The sequence below is a fragment of the Phyllobates terribilis genome, unplaced genomic scaffold (genome assembly GCF_046119375.1).
Source record: "Phyllobates terribilis strain yellow unplaced genomic scaffold, ASM4611937v1 Scaffold_8__6_contigs__length_399053987, whole genome shotgun sequence".
NCBI classification, from domain to species: Eukaryota; Metazoa; Chordata; class Amphibia; order Anura; family Dendrobatidae; genus Phyllobates; species Phyllobates terribilis.
The window spans coordinates 168283875-168304109 of record NW_027362768.1 but is presented as its reverse complement, the minus strand read 5'-3'; the positions used below and the strand labels follow the sequence as shown (position 1 = coordinate 168304109).

Below are 20235 nucleotides of genomic sequence, written 5' to 3'. Positions count from 1 at the left end.
TGATGCAACAAGTTTTTCACACCTGGATTTGGGGATCCTCTGCCATTCTTCCTTGCAGATCCTCTCCAGTTCCGTCAGGTTGGATGGTGAACGTTGGTGGACAGCCATTTTCAGGTCTCTCCAGAGATGCTCAATTTGGTTTAGGTCAGGGCTCTGGCTGGGCCAGTCAGGAATGGTCACAGAGTTGTTCTGAAGCCATTCCTTTGTTATTTTAGCTGTGTGCTTAGGGTCATTGTCTTGTTGGTAGGTGAACCTTCAGCCAAGTCTGAGGTCCAGAGCACTCTGGAAGAGGTTTTCATCCAGGATATCTCTGTACTTGGCCGCATTCATATTTCCTTCAATTGCAACCAGTCATCCTGTCCCTGCAGCTGAAAAAACACCCCCATAGCATGATGCTGCCACCATCATGTTTCACTGTTGGGATTGTATTGGGCAGGTGATGAGCAGTGCCTGGTTTTCTCCACACATACCGCTTAGAATTATCACCAAAAAGTTCTATCTTCGTCTCATCAGAGAAGAGAATCTTATTTCTCATAGTCTGGGAGTCCTTCATGTGTTTTTGAGCAAACAGTATGCGGCTTTCATATGTCTTGCACTGAGGAGAGGCTTCCATCGGGCCACTCTGCCATAAAGTCCCGACTGGTGGAGGGCTGCAGTGATAGTTGACTTTGTGGAACTTTCTCCCATCTCCCTACTCCATCTCTGGAGCTCAGTCACATTGATCTCGGGGTTCTTCTTTACCTCTCTCACCAAGGCTCTTCTCCCACGACTGCTCAGTTTGGCTGGATGGCCAGGTCTAGGATGACTTCTAGTGGTCCCAAACTTCTTCCATTTAAGGATTATGGAGGCCACTGTGCTCTTAGGAACCTTGAGTAATGTAGAAATTATTTTGTAACCTTGGCTAGATCTGTGCCTTGCCACAATTCTGTCTATGAGCTCCTTGGGCAGTTCCTTTGAGCTCATGATTCTCATTTGGTCTGACATGCACTGTGAGCTGTGAGGTCTTATATAGACAGATGTGTGCCTTTCCAAATCAAGTCCTATCAGTTTAATTAAGCACAGCTGGACTCCAGTGAAGGAGTAGAACCATCTCAAGGAGGATCACTAACATGATTAGTGTTGACAAAAATTCTCCATTAAATGTCACTTGCTTAACCCAGGAGGAAGTACGACAGCGTCTAAAAATCACTAAAGTTGACAAATCCCCGGGCCCGGATGGGATACACCCGCGAGTACTGCAGGAATTAAGTAACGTCATAGACCATTATTTTAAATATTTAAAGATTCCATAATAACAGGGTCTGTACCACAGGACTGGCGTATAGCAAATGTGGTGCCAATATTCGAAAAGGGGACAAAAACCGAACTTGGAAATTATAGGCAAGTAAGCTTAACCTCTGCTGTGGGTAAAATCCTGGAGAGTATCTGAAGAAAAATAACCTCATGACCCATTATCAACATGGGTTTACGAAAGACCTGTTAGAACCCTCCTGTTTGTTTTTTCCATCTTGTGTTTTGCGGTCATGTGACCATCTGCCTTTATATTCCAGCTCCTCCCTTTTGGCTGTGCTGGACTTCAGTGTTTGACTGTTTCTCTAGCCAGGTGCTTCTGTGCCTTTCTCTGTAAGTTCGTTTGGTCCTTCTGGGACCTCTAGTACCTTTTTGTTTGTTTGTCTTTTTGTGTTCTGCAACAACTTCTCTGTTTAGGAGGTGTCCCATTTTTTGTCCCAGTTCTTAGTTCTTTTAGGGACCCCTCCCTTAATGCTATAGGTCTTCGTTCAGACTAGCCGAGGACTAAGGCGGGTCTGTTCACTAGGAACAAGCAGCCCGCTACATCGTAGGGATTCAGCTTAGTCTTACTGTAGGGACAGCTTTCCCCTATCTTTCCTTAGTTCATGTTGCAGATCATAACAGGACCGTTCCTGTCAAACTAATCTGATCAGTTTTTATGAGGAGGCAAGTTCTGGACTGGACCAAGGAAATGCAGTGGATGTTGTGGATATGGACTTTTCAAAAGCTTTTGATACGGTTCCATACAAAAGGTTGATACATAAAATGAGAACAATGGGGATAGGGGAATATATATGTATGTGGGTTAAGAATTGGCTCAGTGATGGGAAACAAAGGGTGGATATTAATGGAAAACACTCAGACTGGGTCTCAGTTAACAGTGGGGTACCACAGGGGTCTGTATTGGGCCCCCTTCTTTTTAACATATTTATTAATGACCTTGTAGGGGGCATACAGAGTAATATTTCAATATTTGCAGATGACACTAAACTCTGCAGGGTAATCAATACAGAGGAGGACAATTTTATATTACAGGAGGATCTATGTAAACTAGAAGCTTGGGCTGATAAATGGCAAATGAGCTTTAATGGGGATAAATGTAAGGTAATGCACTTGGGCAGAGGAAATAAAGTGTATAATTATATGCTTAATTGTAAAACACTGGGCAAAACTGTAACTGAAAAAGACCTGGGTGTATTGGTGGACGACAAGCTCACGTTTAGTGGCCAGTGTCAGGCAGCTGCTGCAAAGGTAAATAAAATAATGGGATGTATTAAAAGAGGCATAGATGCTCATGAGGAGAAGATAATTTTACCTCTATACAAGTCATTAGTGCGACCACACTTAGAATACTGTGTACAGTTCTGGTCTCCGGTGTATAAGAAAGACATAGCTGCACTAGAGCGGGTGCAGAGAAGAGCGACCAAGGATATTAGAGGACTGGGGGGTCTGCAATACCAAGACAGGTTATTACACTTGGGGTTATTTACTGTGGAAAAAAGAAGGCTTAGGGGTGATCTTATTACTATGTACAAGTATATGAGGGGACAGTACAAAGACCTTTCTACTGATCTTTTTACTCTGAGGCCTGAGACGGGGACAAGGGGGCATCTTCTACGTCTGGAGGAAAGAAGGTTTAATCATAATCACAGACGCGGATTCTTTACTGTAAGAGCAGTGAGACTATGGAGCTCTCTGCCGCAAGATGGTGTAATGAGTGATTCACTATTAAAATTTAAGAAGGGCCTGGATGCCTTTCTTGAAAAGTATAATATTACAGGTTATATATACTAGATTCCTTGATAGGGCGTTGATCCAGGGAACTAGTCTGATTGTCGTATGGAGTCGGGAAGGAATTTTTTCCCCAAATATGGAGCTTAGTGTTTGCCACATGGTTTTTTTTGCCTTCCTCTGGATCAACATGTTAGGCTATGGGTTGAACTAGATGGACTTAGTCTTCCTTCAACCTTAAAAACTGTTACTATGTTACAAGGACATGGACAGCATGTGACTTAAATATGAGTGTCTGAGCAAAGGGTCTGAATACTTATGACCATGTGATATATCAGTTTTTCTTTTATATCCCCTTTCCGACCTGGTCAGTAATAGTACGCACCAGGTCGGAAAGGCCGGTTCAGCGGGGGCTCCGGCGCTGAGCCCGCACTGAACCGGGCACATGTCAGATGATTTATACAGCTGACATGTGCCCGCAACAGCTGCGGGTGGAATCGCGATCCACCCGCGGCTGTTAACCAGTTAAATGCCGCTGTCAATCTCTGACAGCGGCATTTAACATTGCCGCGCCGGAAGTGCGGCATTGTCCCTGCCCATCGGTGACCCCGACACATGATCGCGGGTCACCGATGGGTGGGCATGACAACCCAGGGTCTGCAGCAGATCCCTGTGGTTGTCATGTCTCAATTGCTATGAACGCCACCTAGTGGTCGGAGCTCATAGCACAGGAACATTTCTCCTGCATACGGGCGATCTGCTCATCGCCTGTATGCATTAGGCTATGTGCCCACGATGCAGAAATGCTCAGGATTTTTCCTGAGCGTTTCTGCATCTCCCTGGAAGAAAAAACGCATGCGGATTGTACATGCGGATTGTACATGCGGTTTCCTGCCAGCGACATGCGGATGTGAAGCGTTCTTCACATGCATTTCCGCATGCGGGTGTCAAGCGCTTTCCAAGCGATTTTAGCATCACTTGGAAAGTGCTTGTCAACTTGGTCACTATATAAATCCATGCAAACGGCATGGATTGATATAGTGTGACCGTAAAAGAATGGTAAAAAATAAAAAAATAAATCTATACTTACAGTCTGATGGCCCCCGCAGTCTTTATTCGCTTTGTCCTGGCTGCCGGCAGCTCGCGGTACACTACACTGAAGGACCTGCCGTCACATGACTATGACGTCAGCGCAGGTCCTTCAGTCCACCGCGAGCTGCCGGCATGAGAGGACAAGCGCAGCGGGGGCCATCAGAAGGTAAGTATAATATTTATTTTTTATTTTATTCTTTTTTTTACAGCTTCTATGGTAGCCGGGTCCGGAGGAGAGTCTCCTGTCCTCCACACCTGGGTACCATCCGCACATTGAAACGCATGGATTGCGCATCTACAGATCCATTGATGCGGAATCCATGCATTCCAATACTAGTCAATGGCGGCGAAAACGCAGCACTTCAGCAAAATAATTGGTAGTGCTGTGTTTTTTTCCGCAATGATAATCTGCAGTGGAAATTTCCGCAGCATGTGCACAGCACATGCGAATTATCATTGGGGAACATGGCAGGCCTTCTAACATGAGTTTTTTAAGCGTTTCTACAGCGTTTTTGCCGCTGCGGAAACGCTTAAAAAAACGCATCGTGGGCACACAGCCTTAGAAGCAATCAGACAACTGCTGCTTCTAGTCTCCTATGGAGCAGTAAGTGTAAAAAAAAAATGTTTTTAAAAATATTAAAAAAATATATAAAAGTTTAAATCACCCCCCTTTCGCCCCATTCAAAATAAAATAATAATAAAAAAAACCCACATACACGTATTTGCTATTGCCACGTTCAGAATCGCCCGATTTATCAATATAAAAAAATAATTAATCTGATCGGTAAATGGCGTAACGAGAAAAAAAATTCTAAAAGCCAGAATTACGTTCTTTTTTGGTCGCCGCAACATTGCAATAAAATGCAATAACGGGCGATCCAAACATCGGATCTACCCTAAATGATATTAATAAAAACGTCAGCTTGACCCGCAAAAAGTAAGCCCTCAACCGGCCACAGATCCCAAAAAATGGAGGAGCTGCGGGTCTCGGAAAATGGCGCCATTTTTTTTTTTTTTTTTAGCAAACTTTGGATTTTTTTTTCACTAGTTAAATAAAAAAGAACCTATACATGTTTGGTGTCTACGAACTTGTAATGACCTGGAGAATAATAATGGCAGGTCAGTTTTAGCAATCAGTGAAAATGATAAAAAAAAGAACCCAAAAAACAACTGTGGAATTGCATTTTTTTTGCAATTTCACCGCACTTGGAATTTTTTTCCCGTTTTCCAGCACATGATATGGTAAAACCAGTGATGTTGTTCAAAAGTACAACTCGTCCCGCAAAAAATAAGCCCTCACATGGTCATATTGAACGAAAAATAAAAAAGTTCTAGCTCTGGGAAGAAGGGGAGCAATAAATGAAAACGCAAAAACAGAAAAACCCAAGGTTGTTAAGGGGTTAATAAATTTGCAAAAATTTCTACATTTCTGTTTTTTTTCAGTCAAGATGGGGTGCAGAGTGTACTTTAATGAGAAAAAAATGAACTTTTTAGAATTTACCAAATGGCTGCAATGAAACAAAGAGTGAAAAATTTAAAGGGGTCTGAATACTTTCCGTACCCACTGTATATACAGTGCATTGTGAAAGTATTTGGCCCCCTTGAACTTTTCTACCTTTTGCCACATTTCTGGCTTCAAACATAAAGATATAAAATTCTAATTTTTGGGGGAAGAATCAACAACAAGTGGGACACAATCGTGAAGTGGAACGAAATTTATTGGATATTTTAAACTTTTTTAACAAATTAAAAACTGAAAAGTGGGGCGTGCAATATTATTCGGCTCCCTTGAGTTAATACTTTGTAGCGCCACCTTTTGCTGCGATTACATCTGCAAGTCGCTTGGGGTATGTCTCTATTAGTTTTGCACACCGAGAGGCTGAAATTCTTGCCCATTCTTCCTTGCAAAACAGCTCGAGCTCATTGAGGTTGGATGGAGGGCGTTTGTGAACAGCAGTTTTCAGCTCTCTCCACAGATTCTCGATTGGATTCAGGTCTGGACTTTGACTTGGCCATTCTAACACCTGGATACGTTTATTTTTGAACCACTCCATTGTAGATTTTGCTTTATGTTTAGGATCATTGTCTTGTTGGAAGATAAATATCCGTCCCAGTCTCAGGTCTTTTGCAGACTCCAACAGGTTTTCTTCCAGAATGGTCCTGTATTTGGCTCCGCCCATCTTCCCATCAATTTTAACCATCTTCCCTGTCCCTGCTGAAGAAAAGCAGGCCCAAACCATGATGCTGCCACCACCATGTTTGACAGTGGGAATGGTGTTTTGAGGGTGATGAGCTGTGTTGCTTTTACGCCAAACATATCGTTTTGCATTGTGGCCAAAAAGTTCGATTTTGGTTTCATCTGACCAGAGCACCTTATTCCACATGTTTGGTGTGTCTCCCAGGTGGCTTGTGGCAAACTTCAAACGAGACTTTTTATGGATATCTTTGGGAAATGGCTTTCTTCTTGCCACTCTTCCATAAAGGCCAGATTTGTGCAGTGTACGGCTGATTGTTGTCCTATGGACAGACTCTCCCACCTCAGCTGTAGATCTCTGCAGTTCATCCAGAGTGATCATGGGCCTTTTGGCTGCATTTTCTGATCAGTCTTCTCCTTGTTCGAGATGAAAGTTTAGAGGGACGGCCGGGTCTTGGTAGATTTGCAGTGGTCTGATACTCCTTCCATTTCAATATGATCACCTGCACGGTGCTCCTTGAGATGTTTAAAACTTGGGAAATCTTTTTGTATCCAAATCTGGTTTTAAACTTCGCCACAACAGTATCTCGGGCCTGCTTGGTGTGTTCCATGGTCTTCATGATGCTCTCTGCACTTGAAACAGAACCCTGAGACTATCACAGAGCAGGTGCATTTATACGGAGACTTGATTACACACAGGTGGATTCTACTTATCATTACCAATCATTTAGGACAACATTGGATCATTCAGAGATCCTCACTGATCTTCTGGAGTGAGTTTGCTGTACTGAAAGTAATGGGACCGAATAATATTGCATCCCTGACTTTTCAGTTTTTAATTTTTTTAAAAAGTTTAAAATATCCAATAAATTTCGTTCTACTTCACGATTGTGTCCCACTTTGTTGTTGATTCTTCCCAAAAAATTTAGAATTTTATATCTTTATGTTTGAAGCCAGAAATGTGGCAAAAGGTAGAAAAGTTCATTGGGGCCAAATACTGTCACAATGCACTGTATGTATGTATGTATATATATATATACCCACATACATACTGTATATATGAGACATTTGAAACTAATCAATGTTTGGTGTGACCAGCCCTTGCCTTAATTCTTCTAGATACACTTGCCACTTGCACATGGACACCGTTTTTGAAGGGACTGGGCAGGGAGGTTGTTCCAAACATCTCGGAGACCTAACCAGAGATCTTACGTGGATGAGGCTTTTGCAAATCCCACTGTGTCTTCATGTGATCCCAGACAGATGGGATGATGTGAGATCAGGGTTCTGTGGGGCCGTATGATCACTTCCAGGACTCCTTGTCCTACTTTACTCTGAAGATACCGTAGTTCTTACTGGCATTAGCTGGATGTTTGGGGATGTTTTCCTGCTGCAGAATAAATGTGGTGCCGATCAGACACCTCCCTGATGGTATTACATGATGGATAAGTATCTGCCTGTATTTCTCAGCATTGAAGACACCATTAATTCTGTTCAAATCCCAGCTACATTTGCTGAAATACAGCCCCAAACTTGCAGGACCCTCCGCCATGCTTCACTGCTGCCTGGAGACACCTATTATTGTAGTGCCTTCTGTTATAGCAAAATATTTTACATTTTGATAACTTGTGTGAAGACACGGGGTTTTCCATAGGCAGAATACTACTCAGACAACACAAGATGACGGTAAAACCGTGTGGCAATACTTTATTGAACCACCAAATGGATAATAAACACATAGAACAGTCCCAGCAAATACCCAAGATGGTGCAACAGTACACAGTCTCACCCTTCTGCTGGCCCGCCTGGGATAGAACAACTGCGACTTTGAGACTTCCAAGGCCAACTACCTCAACCAGTGGCCCCCCGATTTAGGCAGGCCCCCACAGAGAGGAGGTAGCTTAGGAAGCTGACAGTTCATCGAGGTACAAGGCCAGGTGACCGGAGGGTTCCACCTGGCAACCCCAAACAACATATCCATGGGGCCAGGTGACTTCATCGTCCCAACCTGGTCTCCCCAAATGTATCCATGGGGTCTCTGATGGTCAATGGAGCAGATCCGTATCTTTCCTGTCAGGGACATATACCAAATCTGTGTCTCTTTGGATAAAGCCATGATACCAAGCTGATGGTCTGAAGAGAATCTGATCTTTAATTCTCCTTGTAATGTCTCTTTCAATTCTCTGTTTCAAATTTCCCGGCTACAGAGGCATATGTTCCTTAAATAGTTCACATTTGTTCTTTCAAGTGCACATCCACAGGGTTATGGAGGGTATTATTCCACAGGGCTCAGGTCTCATTGTTTGAGCCTTTAATCAGTTTACATAGTTGGTATAGCAGGGGGCTCTTGTAAATAAACATCTAGCTGGCTTTAGTATAATATGCAATTAGCATAGTAACAAACATCTGACCCGGTCTGTGCCCAGGGTGTCAAACTAAGTGGCAGTCTATGGCAGTAGATGTTAATTTGATCGACTACGCCACCCGTTGAGTGCGGCTTTGAAGCCGCCGCTGCAGAGCAGTCCGCTGAGACCGGTGGTATATGTGCAGCAGTGATGGTATAACCCCCAACGGGAGGGGTATGGCCTCAGGGCAGCAGGTGTGGATGATGGGTGTAGTTATGTTGTAGAAAGGAGAGTCAGAGACTTGAGGTGCAGTTTCAGGGTTTTTACTCACGGTTGTTCTCTCAGTCACTCTGGCCTTGAGTGACCACCCGAGCCGTGCTGCGTCCACCAGGTCCTGGACTCGGCTAACCCCCAGGCAGTTCTGGAGCGTGGTCCTGAGCTCCCTTCTCCCTCTCTGTCCCTGGCCATTCCCACCAGGGATCCACCTCTGGCCGGCTCCCTCGGGTCTCTTAGTGGTCAAACCTCCTCTGGGTTCCCTGACCCTATGCTTGGTGTGCCTTTCTGGTGGATTTGGTGAGGGTCGTGGCAAATCTTGACCACGACCTCCGGTTCCTGGCTGAGGATAAGTGGCCTCCACCAGTTCGGGTTCCGGTACCCGTGTCCGCCAACCCTTCACCCTTTTTGGTCTGATTCTGGGTTCTTAGGGTTCCTTCTGACTCTGCTTCTCTGGGCCTTTCTTCCTCCTCTCTCTCTTCACTGCAGGCTTGGCCCTGGAGCTGGGCCCAGCCGGAGCCACAGCTCCCTGTCAGCCCTCCTGGCTGAGCTCCTCTGCTAAAAAGACCCTGTCTCTAGATGGTGCCCACCTTATATACTCCCTCTATGTGTGAGCCCAGGTGACTAGCACCCAATGAGCTCCTAGCTTTACCCAGAGTACTCCCCCTATCTGCCCCTACACTACTGGGATGTTCCACCCCCCTCCCACTCCAGCCAGGGACAGACGCTGTCGTACCTGCACATATACTTGGTGGGAGTACCGTAGTTCTGTCCCCCGGAAATGGGATGTATGTAGTGCATGCAGCCTACTAAGCTCAGTTCCACACTCCATCCTTACCCGGGAGTGGAATACCACACCTCTGGTTTGAGGTGCAATACCCCTGTAGCAGCCGAATCCTCAGGGTGCTACACATCATTGTTTCAGAACCAAGAGAAGACAACATTCAGGGTTATACAAATACTGGTCTGTCCTTCTTGACCCACCAAAGAAACACAGACAAGTTCTAAAGTCAACCCAAACACAATAGTGCATTTCTCTTGGCTTAACAAATCTAGACGTATGGCTGATTAAGATAAGAAGCTGTTTCAACACACCTTGTATTTTGTTACTGTGCTCAGTCTTGCCTGTACCTGTGACATGAAACCGTCTTCTACAACCTCACTTTTGTAGCAGATTTTGACTGTTTCTCACTCAGTTTAAAGCCTTCTACATAGGTGTTCCTCTTTCTGTTAAGGGAACCTGTCAGGTGGTTTTTGGACCCTAAAATAACATCATCTGTGTAATACATCTGAAATGTTGATTATGTCTATACCTTTGTATTATAAGTCCGCTTCTCCGTTTTCTAGAAATCCATCAGCGAATGTTTTTGCAAATGAGCTCACAAGTGCAGGGGGCTTGACGTGTAATTACAGCTATTCAGCCTCTAACCCTTTTCTCCCCGCACCACCGGCAACTTATCACCACTCTTTTCTGTTACCTGTGACCTGCTCCGCCATCTGAGATGTCACGCAAGCGCTGTCATTCCCAGGGGCACAGAAGAGGGAGTTGTCGGACATTGATAGGAGGTTGGCGACAGGAAGAGAAAGAGGAAGAGAGGCTGGAGAGCTCTAGGTGCATGCCAAGCCCCCTGCACTGCGAGCTCATTAGCATAAACATTCGCCGATGGATTTCTATAAAACGGAGAAGTGGACTTATAATACAAAGATATGGCGTCATCAACATTTCAGATGCTTTATAGCAATGAAATTACTTTAGGCATCTAAAAATCTGCCGACGGGTTCCCTGTAATGAAGGTATTTCAACCTACATAGGAAAATGATGATCATTATCACCTGTTGGGTATAATTCGTTACTCAAACGCTGGACTGTCATTCTACAAAATCCCTGACCTTGTGCAAATGTACCCAGAATAATTGATGGAGCTGACGCGCCCCCTGGGCCGTGGGGTACTCGGTAGCCGGGCCGGTCGATGCTGGGGGATGTCACAGTGGCGGTGACCCGGTCCGTGACCCAGGGCGGTCAATAAAAGGGGTTTTATAGTTTTTGTATTTATGTCCACCAGTGGTATGCGGGTATATGGAGCCGCCGCTGCGGAGCAGGTCCTCTGGAGCCGATGTTAATGCAGCAGAGTTGATTCAGCTCCCCACAGGTAGAGCTAAGCTCCAGGGCGGTGCTATGATGGTAGATGTTGAAGTAACTGTGGTTGTGCATTGTGGTGCAAGGGATGATGGGGCAGCAATAATTCACAGAGACAGTGGGGTGCAGTCTTCAGGGTTTTACTCACGATTATCATGTTGCTCCTGGTTACAACTGCAGTTCATAACCACCCACGTCGTCCGGTGTTTACTCAGGGAGGGGTTCAGCAAACCCTCAGGTAATTCCAGAGCACTTAGCGGGACCCCTTTCTGTGTGCCCCTCCTGGTCGTCTTCCTGCTCTGGCTCTCACCCTCCTGCCCTGCGCCTCGCAAACAGTGTCCCAAGCCGGTAACTGCAGATCTTGGCGGGCAACCTGAAGTTTCCTGGATCTTGGGTGGCTACCTTTTTGGCGATTAATTGCGGCTGTGGCAACTACACCCTGAAAATGTAGAAGCCTCCGGTTCCTAGTTGAATATTGCAATTCTCACTAGTTAGGGGCCGGTCCCCTTTGCGGCCTGATCCTTCCACTCCTGGTAGATTCGGGCGTACGGGTGGCCTCCAGCACGGCCCGTACCCCTAGGATCCTTTCTTTCCTTCTGGAGCCTTCCTTCCTGCTCCTCTCCTCTTCAGTCTGACCTCCTGGGCCTCTCTCACTCAGGCCCACTCCTCCCTGAGCAGAGCTCGCGCCGAGCTCTTGCTCCCACTCCTTCTCCTCAGACTAAGCCCCCACTTCCAAGATGGTTCCCCCTTTTATATCCTCCTTCTGCCCCTAAACTACATCCTCCACCCACACCCACTACCTAGTGCCACCCTCCAGCTAGGGACCAGGGACTGTGCTCTCCCTTAGGAGCAATCTCGCCCTGCCCCTACTGAAGTGGAATGTGTTGGATGCAGGTGTTTGGGTCCCGGGCAGTACTCCATCCTTACCTGAGAGTGAGATACCACACCTCTGGGTGAGATGCAGTACCTCTGTGGCGACTGAACCCGCAGGGGTGCCACAAAGCAAAGGGCGGTCACCAAATATTGATGGGATTTAGATTTCTCTCTTGTTCATTCTCTTTGTATTTTGTAATTGATAAACTATTAAAAATTTTATTTTTGAAAGCTTCTTACTTTTCCGCATTTTTTTCCTCACCTGCCTAAAACCATTATTTATGCCCGTTGTCAGGGAAGTATTGAGGAATATTGAAAATGTTCTTCCATATTTCCCTGACCCGGATATTGACCATTCTTCCCCTTCTGCTCAGCACAAAAGCCCCAATGAAGACAGTCATGAGGGAGACCTTACACAAACAAATGCCAGCCATGAAGTGTTACAGTCTAGCTAAAATGCAAATGTATTTGTTCTTGACACAGACCTGAGACAGATTGACACCTTCTCCCAGGCCAGAGTTTGGAGGAAAGAGGAAGTGGTTTGTTAAGTTCAAAGGCACTCAAAAACAATTCCCGGCCACCAGCCATAGCCAGGTCGACTCCGATATGAAATTTGAAATATTGTGAGTTCCATACGTCCGGTGATAACGGGACCTTTATTTTTAGAGGTAAAATCAGCTAGGGAATGATAGGGATAGTTTTTCTGCCGCTGAAAAATGCTACATAGAGCTGTAGCGCAAAAACACCAGAATAGAAGACTGCCACTATGCGGTGTGTGGTCTCTAACCGAAGGGGAAAAATGGCATCATTTGCAAGCTTCTGCGATCAACGAGCGATGAGTTACCGCAAAAGTTAACGTTTTTTTAATAAAAATGTACAGGCTGGAGACCAGCCTACATGATGTCACCATAAGGGGCGTGTGGGTAAACCTTCCCTTAGGTATAAGAGAACCCATGGACATTAGAGGAGCACTCATTTCCGGGGGGTATAAGGATTATAAGCAACGGGTCCTGTTCGATAACAGCATAATCAAACTGGGGTACCCCTCCTCCACCTATATTGAAACGTCTCAGCGTTCGTATAGTTTAAGTTTTCCTTCTTTTATCCTGTTTATTTTATGTATTGCTCATGTATTTTAATGTCTCCTTTGCAACATACTTGTATATATTTTTTCTTAAGCACTGCCTCCCTTTTGGATTAAATATAAAATTGAATAGTCCTGTTTCTTTTGACCTGTAATCGTTCCCTTCCCCGAAGCCATATACGCTACCAAAACGCAGGTGTCCGGCCAGGCCTGTATTATAATTCAAACTCGGCCGGTGGCAGAGAATAATATTAATAATTGGGCTATCGTGAAGCTGACAGTGACCGTACGGAGGGCATAAGCAGGGATTCCAGGCTGTAGGACCCAGGGGTGTGACGCCATACTCTCACTGGTTGCTTGCCGATATCCACGTAGAGAGTAGTCTGGATCGCGTACTCGTGATTCCGGACGAAATACTGACAGCGTGACGGCACGGAGAGATACCGCATGATCTCCCCGGTGTCGTCGCTGTCTGGGATCCCTGACACCAATCCACTCCCGCAGGGTGGATTCACCACATCTGTCCTGTGGGGTCTTCACACTTGTCTACAAATAATTATTTACATCTACACTTCCTGTAGGACCTGCTAGCAATGTCTGCCTAGTTTAGTCCTTGCTCTTTCCAAAATGTTTAATCATTATTCATCTTTCACAATCAGTATTAATTTATTAATCTTTTCAGATTTTAGGTGAAGAGTCCCTTTAAAGACTAAAGGACACCCCACTTATGGTCATCAAAGTAGAAGAAATTGTTCCTATAATCAACAGGAAGGAACTTGAAGGAACTTTTATCCCATATGACGTTGATTACCAGATGTCCATTAGCCAGACGTCTTGCTGTTCTTTGTCTTCCTGTGATTGTGCCCCTCAGTCAGGCTTTATTATAACCTCTGGCCTCCAATGAGTCTTCTGGAGTCCTGGTCATGACGAGTCTGCTGGTCTATTGTCTGTGAACTCTGCTCCATAATTTCACAAACGTCCACTTCTCCATCATGGCTGGAACCCTGGAGAACAATCCTTGAGATTCTGCTCGTACTTTAAGAATTTTCCAAGTTTTCCTCTTTTGGTCCTTCTGCTGTAACCATGTCTTCCATCGACGCGTTGCCTCCACCAAGGGCCTCACCCAATCAAGAACAGATCCAGAGCGACGCTCTAGAGGAGCACACAGATTTGTGGTGGTCTAGGGAGCCGGTCAAGTCCATAGTTTGCTACTGTTTCTCTGTTCTCCTTATCTTGGCCAGTGGCATTGGTGGGATTATTCTCCTTTCCACCACCACCAGTCGATCGGGTGAATGGAGATTGGCTGTTGGGGCAACCCTTTGTATACTTGCCCTGCTGATTTTACTGAAACAACTTCTGAGCTCAGCTATCCAGGACATGCAATGTTTGACAAGACGTGACCACATCAATATGCTGAAGAGCGGAGGGTTATCAGATGTGGTGGTTTTCCTCGTAAGCTCCATAATTATCCTAATTTGTGGTGTTTCCCTTCTTGTACTTTCAGTTACTGGAGAAACTCCAGGCTTTCCTGCCATTCTGGTCACCATGCACAGTGTGGGGGTGACACTGATCATTGTGGGATCAATTATCCTCGTTGGTGTCATTATATTCAGTCTAGTGGTGTTTTGCAGATCTTGTGTTTCTGGTCGATTTCATTCCCGTATTACTGAGGTTTTCTCCATCTCTGGGCAATTACATCAACGTCAGAACACCACCTCAAGTTTGGCCAACCTCATATGAGCCTATCCTATGCCAAAGTAACCAAATGGCATTGCGCTCTTCTGAATTTCACCAGAATCTTTGAATCTGAGCCAAAATTGTCATGGTTAGGGTGTGATGATGCCATGATGAGGACCACGATGGGGACATGATCATGTTATGCTGAAATCATGATGAGGACATGATGATGTCATGTTTGATTAATGGTGAGTTCATGATGAGGTCACAATAATGTCATATTGAGGTCATTGGTGAGATCATGAAAGAGTCATGATCATGCCATGGCAAAGTCAAGGGGAAATCATGAAGAGGACATGATGGGGTCATAACGATGTCATGTTGAGCTAATATTAGGATCATGATAGGATCATGTAATGGGTATGGTAGGGTCATGATGATGTCATGTTGAGATCATGATATAATAGGATCTGTATAATGTTATTTTGAAGTCATGATGAGGACAGGAGCTGAGTAGAGGGAAATAATTCGCAATGGCCAGTCATTTGATTGCTTGGAACATTCCTAAGCTTTAACTTAAAGAGGTGTTCTCAAGTTTAAAAGTTATCCTCTATCTATGGGACAGCTTTCTGAATGCTGGGAGTCTAATCACCGTGGCCCCCTCCGATCCCAAGAACTTGGGCTCTGAAGAACCCCGGCTGAATGGACTGGTGGTCGATCATGTGCACTATTGCTCCATTCATTTTTAATGGGAGTGCTGGAGATTGCCGAGCGCTGCGCTCAGCTGATCTCAGGATGGGTGGGGATCATGGTGGTTGGACCCTCATCGATTGGATCCTCTGGATAGGAGATAACTTTCAATCTTGAGAAAACTCCTTTAATATTATAATAAGAAAAGCAAGGATGTTCCTTTGACTCATATAGAAAATCTGATATGCCCTCTAGGAATGCACTGCAAATTCTCATGGGAGTCATCACGGGTAATGGCAGAGAAAAAAAATCTGTCAGTCCGCACACCTGAATCCTTGAGTCACTTTCTGAATACTGATCTTGAGTGCTATCGAGTCTTGTACTCCAGTCACATCCAAAGTGAAATAAAACACTTAATATGGTTTTCTACTTAAAATTTATGACCTAATAGATGAGCTCTGACCATGAGCAAAGTGGCTTCAGTTACAAGTGTCCTTATCATGTCCGAGTGTCCTCTGCTGTCCCCGCTTCGATTTGTGAAGTCCTTGACCCGTCATCGCCGCTGCATCATTCACATGAATTCACAATGGAGTCAAACACTGAGAGCAAAGAAAGAGAATTGTGCTCACAAGACAAGCTGAGAAACTGTAATAATCAGCAAAGAACCATCGATACAGATGTAACAGCGTTTATCTAACCATCAAACAAGAGTTTTTCCTTTGCAGAAGTTACGCATATGATAAGGAGGACATGTACTTAGATCCAGGGCCCCAATGCAGAATTTAGAGCAAATTTTACTTCGACAAGTTACCCATTAGATTCTGTACCATTCATTCTAAGACATATCATAATGTGCAATGTTGCAACTGCAGGCATAACCGTATCAAAGCTTAAGGTGGCCCCAGGTACCCTATGCACTATGGGCAGAATCATAAAACAGTTTATACCAGAAAACCGGAATGAAACAGTTGCAAATGTTGCAAAGCTTTTCAACTTGCCTTCTTCTGTACCAGTTTTGTTAACTTTTTGGAAAGTGAGTGGAGCTTAATATCAGGGGCCTGGTCTAACACAGTCGAAATATTCATTATGGTTTATGCCACAATAGTGGTGAAAGTTACAGCAGAAATTAACTGGGTAGATTCCTGTCTCTGGTGCACGTCGGCTGAAAGATGCGCCAAATTCATTAAGAAGCTTCGGCCGCTTAATAAACTAGGAATACCTTATTGGATTACATTTTAGAACCAAACGACCCACATAGCGTTAAAATGACACATTTATTTGAATTAATTAAATCATCCCCAAATAGGAAATAACACTCGTATGTATAACCAAAGAAGATGAGCTCGGACACTCACATTGAAAATAACAGGAATATAAACGTAAGGTGAGACTCGGAGGGACTGACGCTCAACAAAGATAAGTTCATTATTCCTTTGTATAGTTGAGGGACAAAGTTATGTAATAGTTAGTAGGGCTGCTATAGGGTAAGCCGGAGTGGATGGCGTCTTTATCGCTACCTGTTAGGTTGCCAACATCCACAGTCTGATAGGGGTCAGATTTTTTAGGGTGTTATTAGGGTCTTATATTAGACTAACGACCTGCACTTATTTTTCCCTATACTGCTTTTATTTTGTTTTGTTCTTTCATCTAAGCTCATTTTCTATGGTGAGATATATATTAGTGTTACTTCGTATTTGGTTATTGATCCAAAACCCATTTTCTATGGTTATACATATGAGTGTTATTTCCTATTTGGGTATGACTTTAATTAATTAACCCTACTATGCATGACAGTAGAAATCTACGCTTTCACAAAACATGGCCATGTGCGAATCATATGCAGGAGTTGAAATAAATCACTTTTTACGCATTTTACATTGTTGCTTTATAGTATGGATCAGAATGTGGGTCTGGAAATAATTCTCTGATAGGTAGGTCGTAAGATTTTTGACACCTTGCCAGAAGTGTTAGTCCAATAGAAACATAAAGTTTATATCGTGAGATATTTTTCCATGTTTTGTTTGTTCCAGAAAAATACAAACTTAGAAGGAAGATGTATATAAACCACCTCATCTGCAATATCATAGAAAAAACAATGATTACAATAACAATGTAACTTGTCACCTGAGACAAAATGACAGAAAAACTGATGAGTATATGATAAACATAATACTCCGTGTCATGAAAATATGTGGTTTTCCAAAAAAAGCATTTCTATAAAAAAAAATGCCTATCGCATAAAACTATATAAACAACTGGAAATTACCAAAAACCTCAAAGCTGAGGAATATCTAGAGTTTCAAAATTCTGAGTAAAGTAATCTTGCAGAAAATAACAAAAAAGTAATCTAACGAGCCTAAAAGGCCGGCGTTATGCATCCTAGGGTTAATTATAATAAATGTGTAATTAGTGCTAAGTGGGTCGTTTGGTTCCATAATATAATATAATAATCTACATCTTCCAATATCAAATCAATCATCCTTCTGTAAGCCATGAACATCTTATTCCACCAGACTTTGCATCAAGATTGTTATGCAAGACACATGTTTTGTATATTCATGTTTTGTTATATACCCCTCTTTCCGAAGGGAGACTAGTTCAGCAAATGCAGGACATTGGTGATTAATATAATGTATTAATGAAGTGAGGAACAGTCTTCCAAAAACTTCCATAAAGTGCCCACAATAATGACACCTCATTGCCTAAATATCAGCTAAAAATGTGTTTATAGGTAACAGTTACCTAATCATAGATTCGGAGCCCTCTCTAAGCTGGGAAGTAAATGGTTACTTTTCCTGCAGCACCCCCACTGGAGAAATAAGGTATTGCATGAGGTCCATTAAAATCAGTGGTTTGTCTGTGGATTACATGGATGTGCTGGGTCCTCCAGAGAGGAGGATGGTCTACATAACTGCTCCCCTGAACTAGGAGCTCCCCTTTATTACTCCAGTGGAGTATATGGGTTTTCTGGACCAGACAACACGCTCTGTAATAATACGCATGGTAAGCCTGATCCGAGAACCCCATTAGTAGAGGTCTTCTCCTGTGGCCTCGTAAGTAGTAGGTGAAGGCTGGGGGGGGGCAGTTTACATTTTACATAAGAGACCAGGATGTTTATGATACTTAGTGTATAGGGACCATACAGCACTCGGGTCAGCGCCCCTCCCCCACATAGATGACATTGCTTGTTTGCCGACTCCTGGTGTCACATAACAGCTGATGATGATGTATATTCTAGTGAAAACAACCCTCCTCCAAAACTGGGTGTCGTACATGTGCCTCTCGTCATGGACCTTGTCAGAAGCCGCAATAAGAATGCTCTAGTTTGCAAAATTCCAATTCTCTCAAATGCCGGACTCCTTCCAATCAGACCCAAAAATGTGACCCATCTCTAAAGACTGTATCCAGTTTTTTTACAGTGAGAACCTACATTGAACACTTTGTCATCTTGTGTTAATCTTATATTGTATTTTATAATCTAGTAACAAGAGCTGCATTCAGAATTCTGCTACCGTCTCCCGTCATATCCCTCCCCTGACCCCTGTGGTGTTGATTACATACAGAATCCGCTCCATTGTAACCGCTCAGCTAATATCTATAGAGCAGGGAGGGATAAATAGCTGCCAAACACCTGAGGTCCTACTTATCTACAGGGGATCCAAAAAATGTTCCATCACGTCCAATGTATGTAAATCCGAATGGAAGAAATCTGTAGAAAAAAAAGTCTAATGTCTATTCAAATGTATGTGCAAGAGTAATAAACATCAGCAGAATTGTGATTGCAGCTCTGGTATCAAATATGATGTATCGGCAGATCCATGAATGCAACTTCGGAGGAGATAAGACTTAATATATTAACAGAACTGAAAGCAGCGTTACATAATATAATAGCAGAACTGTGAACGCAGCTCTGGATGTGGCTGGAGTGATGTGGTAATAGCACAAAGTATTTGAAGCATTGTATCTAGATATTACAGGTAGCAGTAAATCTGAGGAGCAGCAGGACCCTACATCTATTCACCTCTATTCTTTTATGGCCTTTTACCCTGTACAATGACCTCACATGACTCCCATTGCTGCAGAGGCTCCAGGTCCTTTAAAGGGCCCCTACACTGAGGCCTTAATTTAGGGTCATCCTCCAGCAGGTGCTGGGCAGGAGCCGTCCCTCCAGGTATAGGATCTGTCCAGAGCAGGAAATTTAGGAGGTTTCTATCCTGATGCATCTGAGATGCTGATATATGAAGACGTGGTACAGAAAATAATATATTTTTACAGTACAAATAAATGAAGATTATTTAATGAGATGCTAATATATGACACGATAATAAAGACATTATGATTCAATAATCTTTGTTTTCTTTGCGGTTCTCTGCTATTATCTGCTAATTAACTCTATAAAATATCTTAATAGGGACTCAGAGCTCCATTGGTGTCATACAAAGAACGAAATCTCCTACATAGATGTAGAATAAAATGTTAACATTCTGGCTGCCTGCGACCACCACTAGGGGGAGCTCTGTGCAATCAGAGCTATATGCAGTATTAGGGCTTATTCACACATCAATATTTGGTCAGTATTTTACATCAGTGTTTGCAAGCCGAAATCATGAGTGGAACTGACAAACTATCATTGAAAGATTGACACCTATTCTGTATTTTGCACACTCCTGGTTTTGAAATAATGATCAAAACTAATGATGTGTGAGCCTGGGTTCACATAGCATTTTCTCCTACGGTCAGTGGCTCCATCAGGGCTTACGTCCGAACCTCCACAACAAGTGGATTCTGGTATATGCGCCAGCGGAGCCATTGACTACAATGATGCAGATGGAGTGACAGTGCGCTCTGT

At 43.8% G+C, this 20235-nt stretch overlaps 1 protein-coding gene across 5 annotated transcripts in view; it reads left to right on the top strand.

The window, feature by feature from the left end:
* The window catches only part of TMEM125 (transmembrane protein 125), a 46204-nt gene extending 26481 nt beyond the window's left edge, over positions 1-19723 (top strand). For 4 of the 5 annotated variants that reach the window (XM_073643685.1, XM_073643688.1, XM_073643686.1 and 1 more), the window contains one exon: positions 13702-19723. In XM_073643685.1, coding sequence (XP_073499786.1) covers positions 14103-14759 — 657 coding nt within the window. In that variant the 5' untranslated portion in view covers positions 13702-14102 and the 3' untranslated portion in view covers positions 14760-19723. The remainder of the gene's footprint in view (positions 1-13701) is intronic. The other variant, XM_073643689.1, reaches the window with a different exon arrangement.
* The last annotated feature ends 512 nt before the right edge of the window (positions 19724-20235 follow it).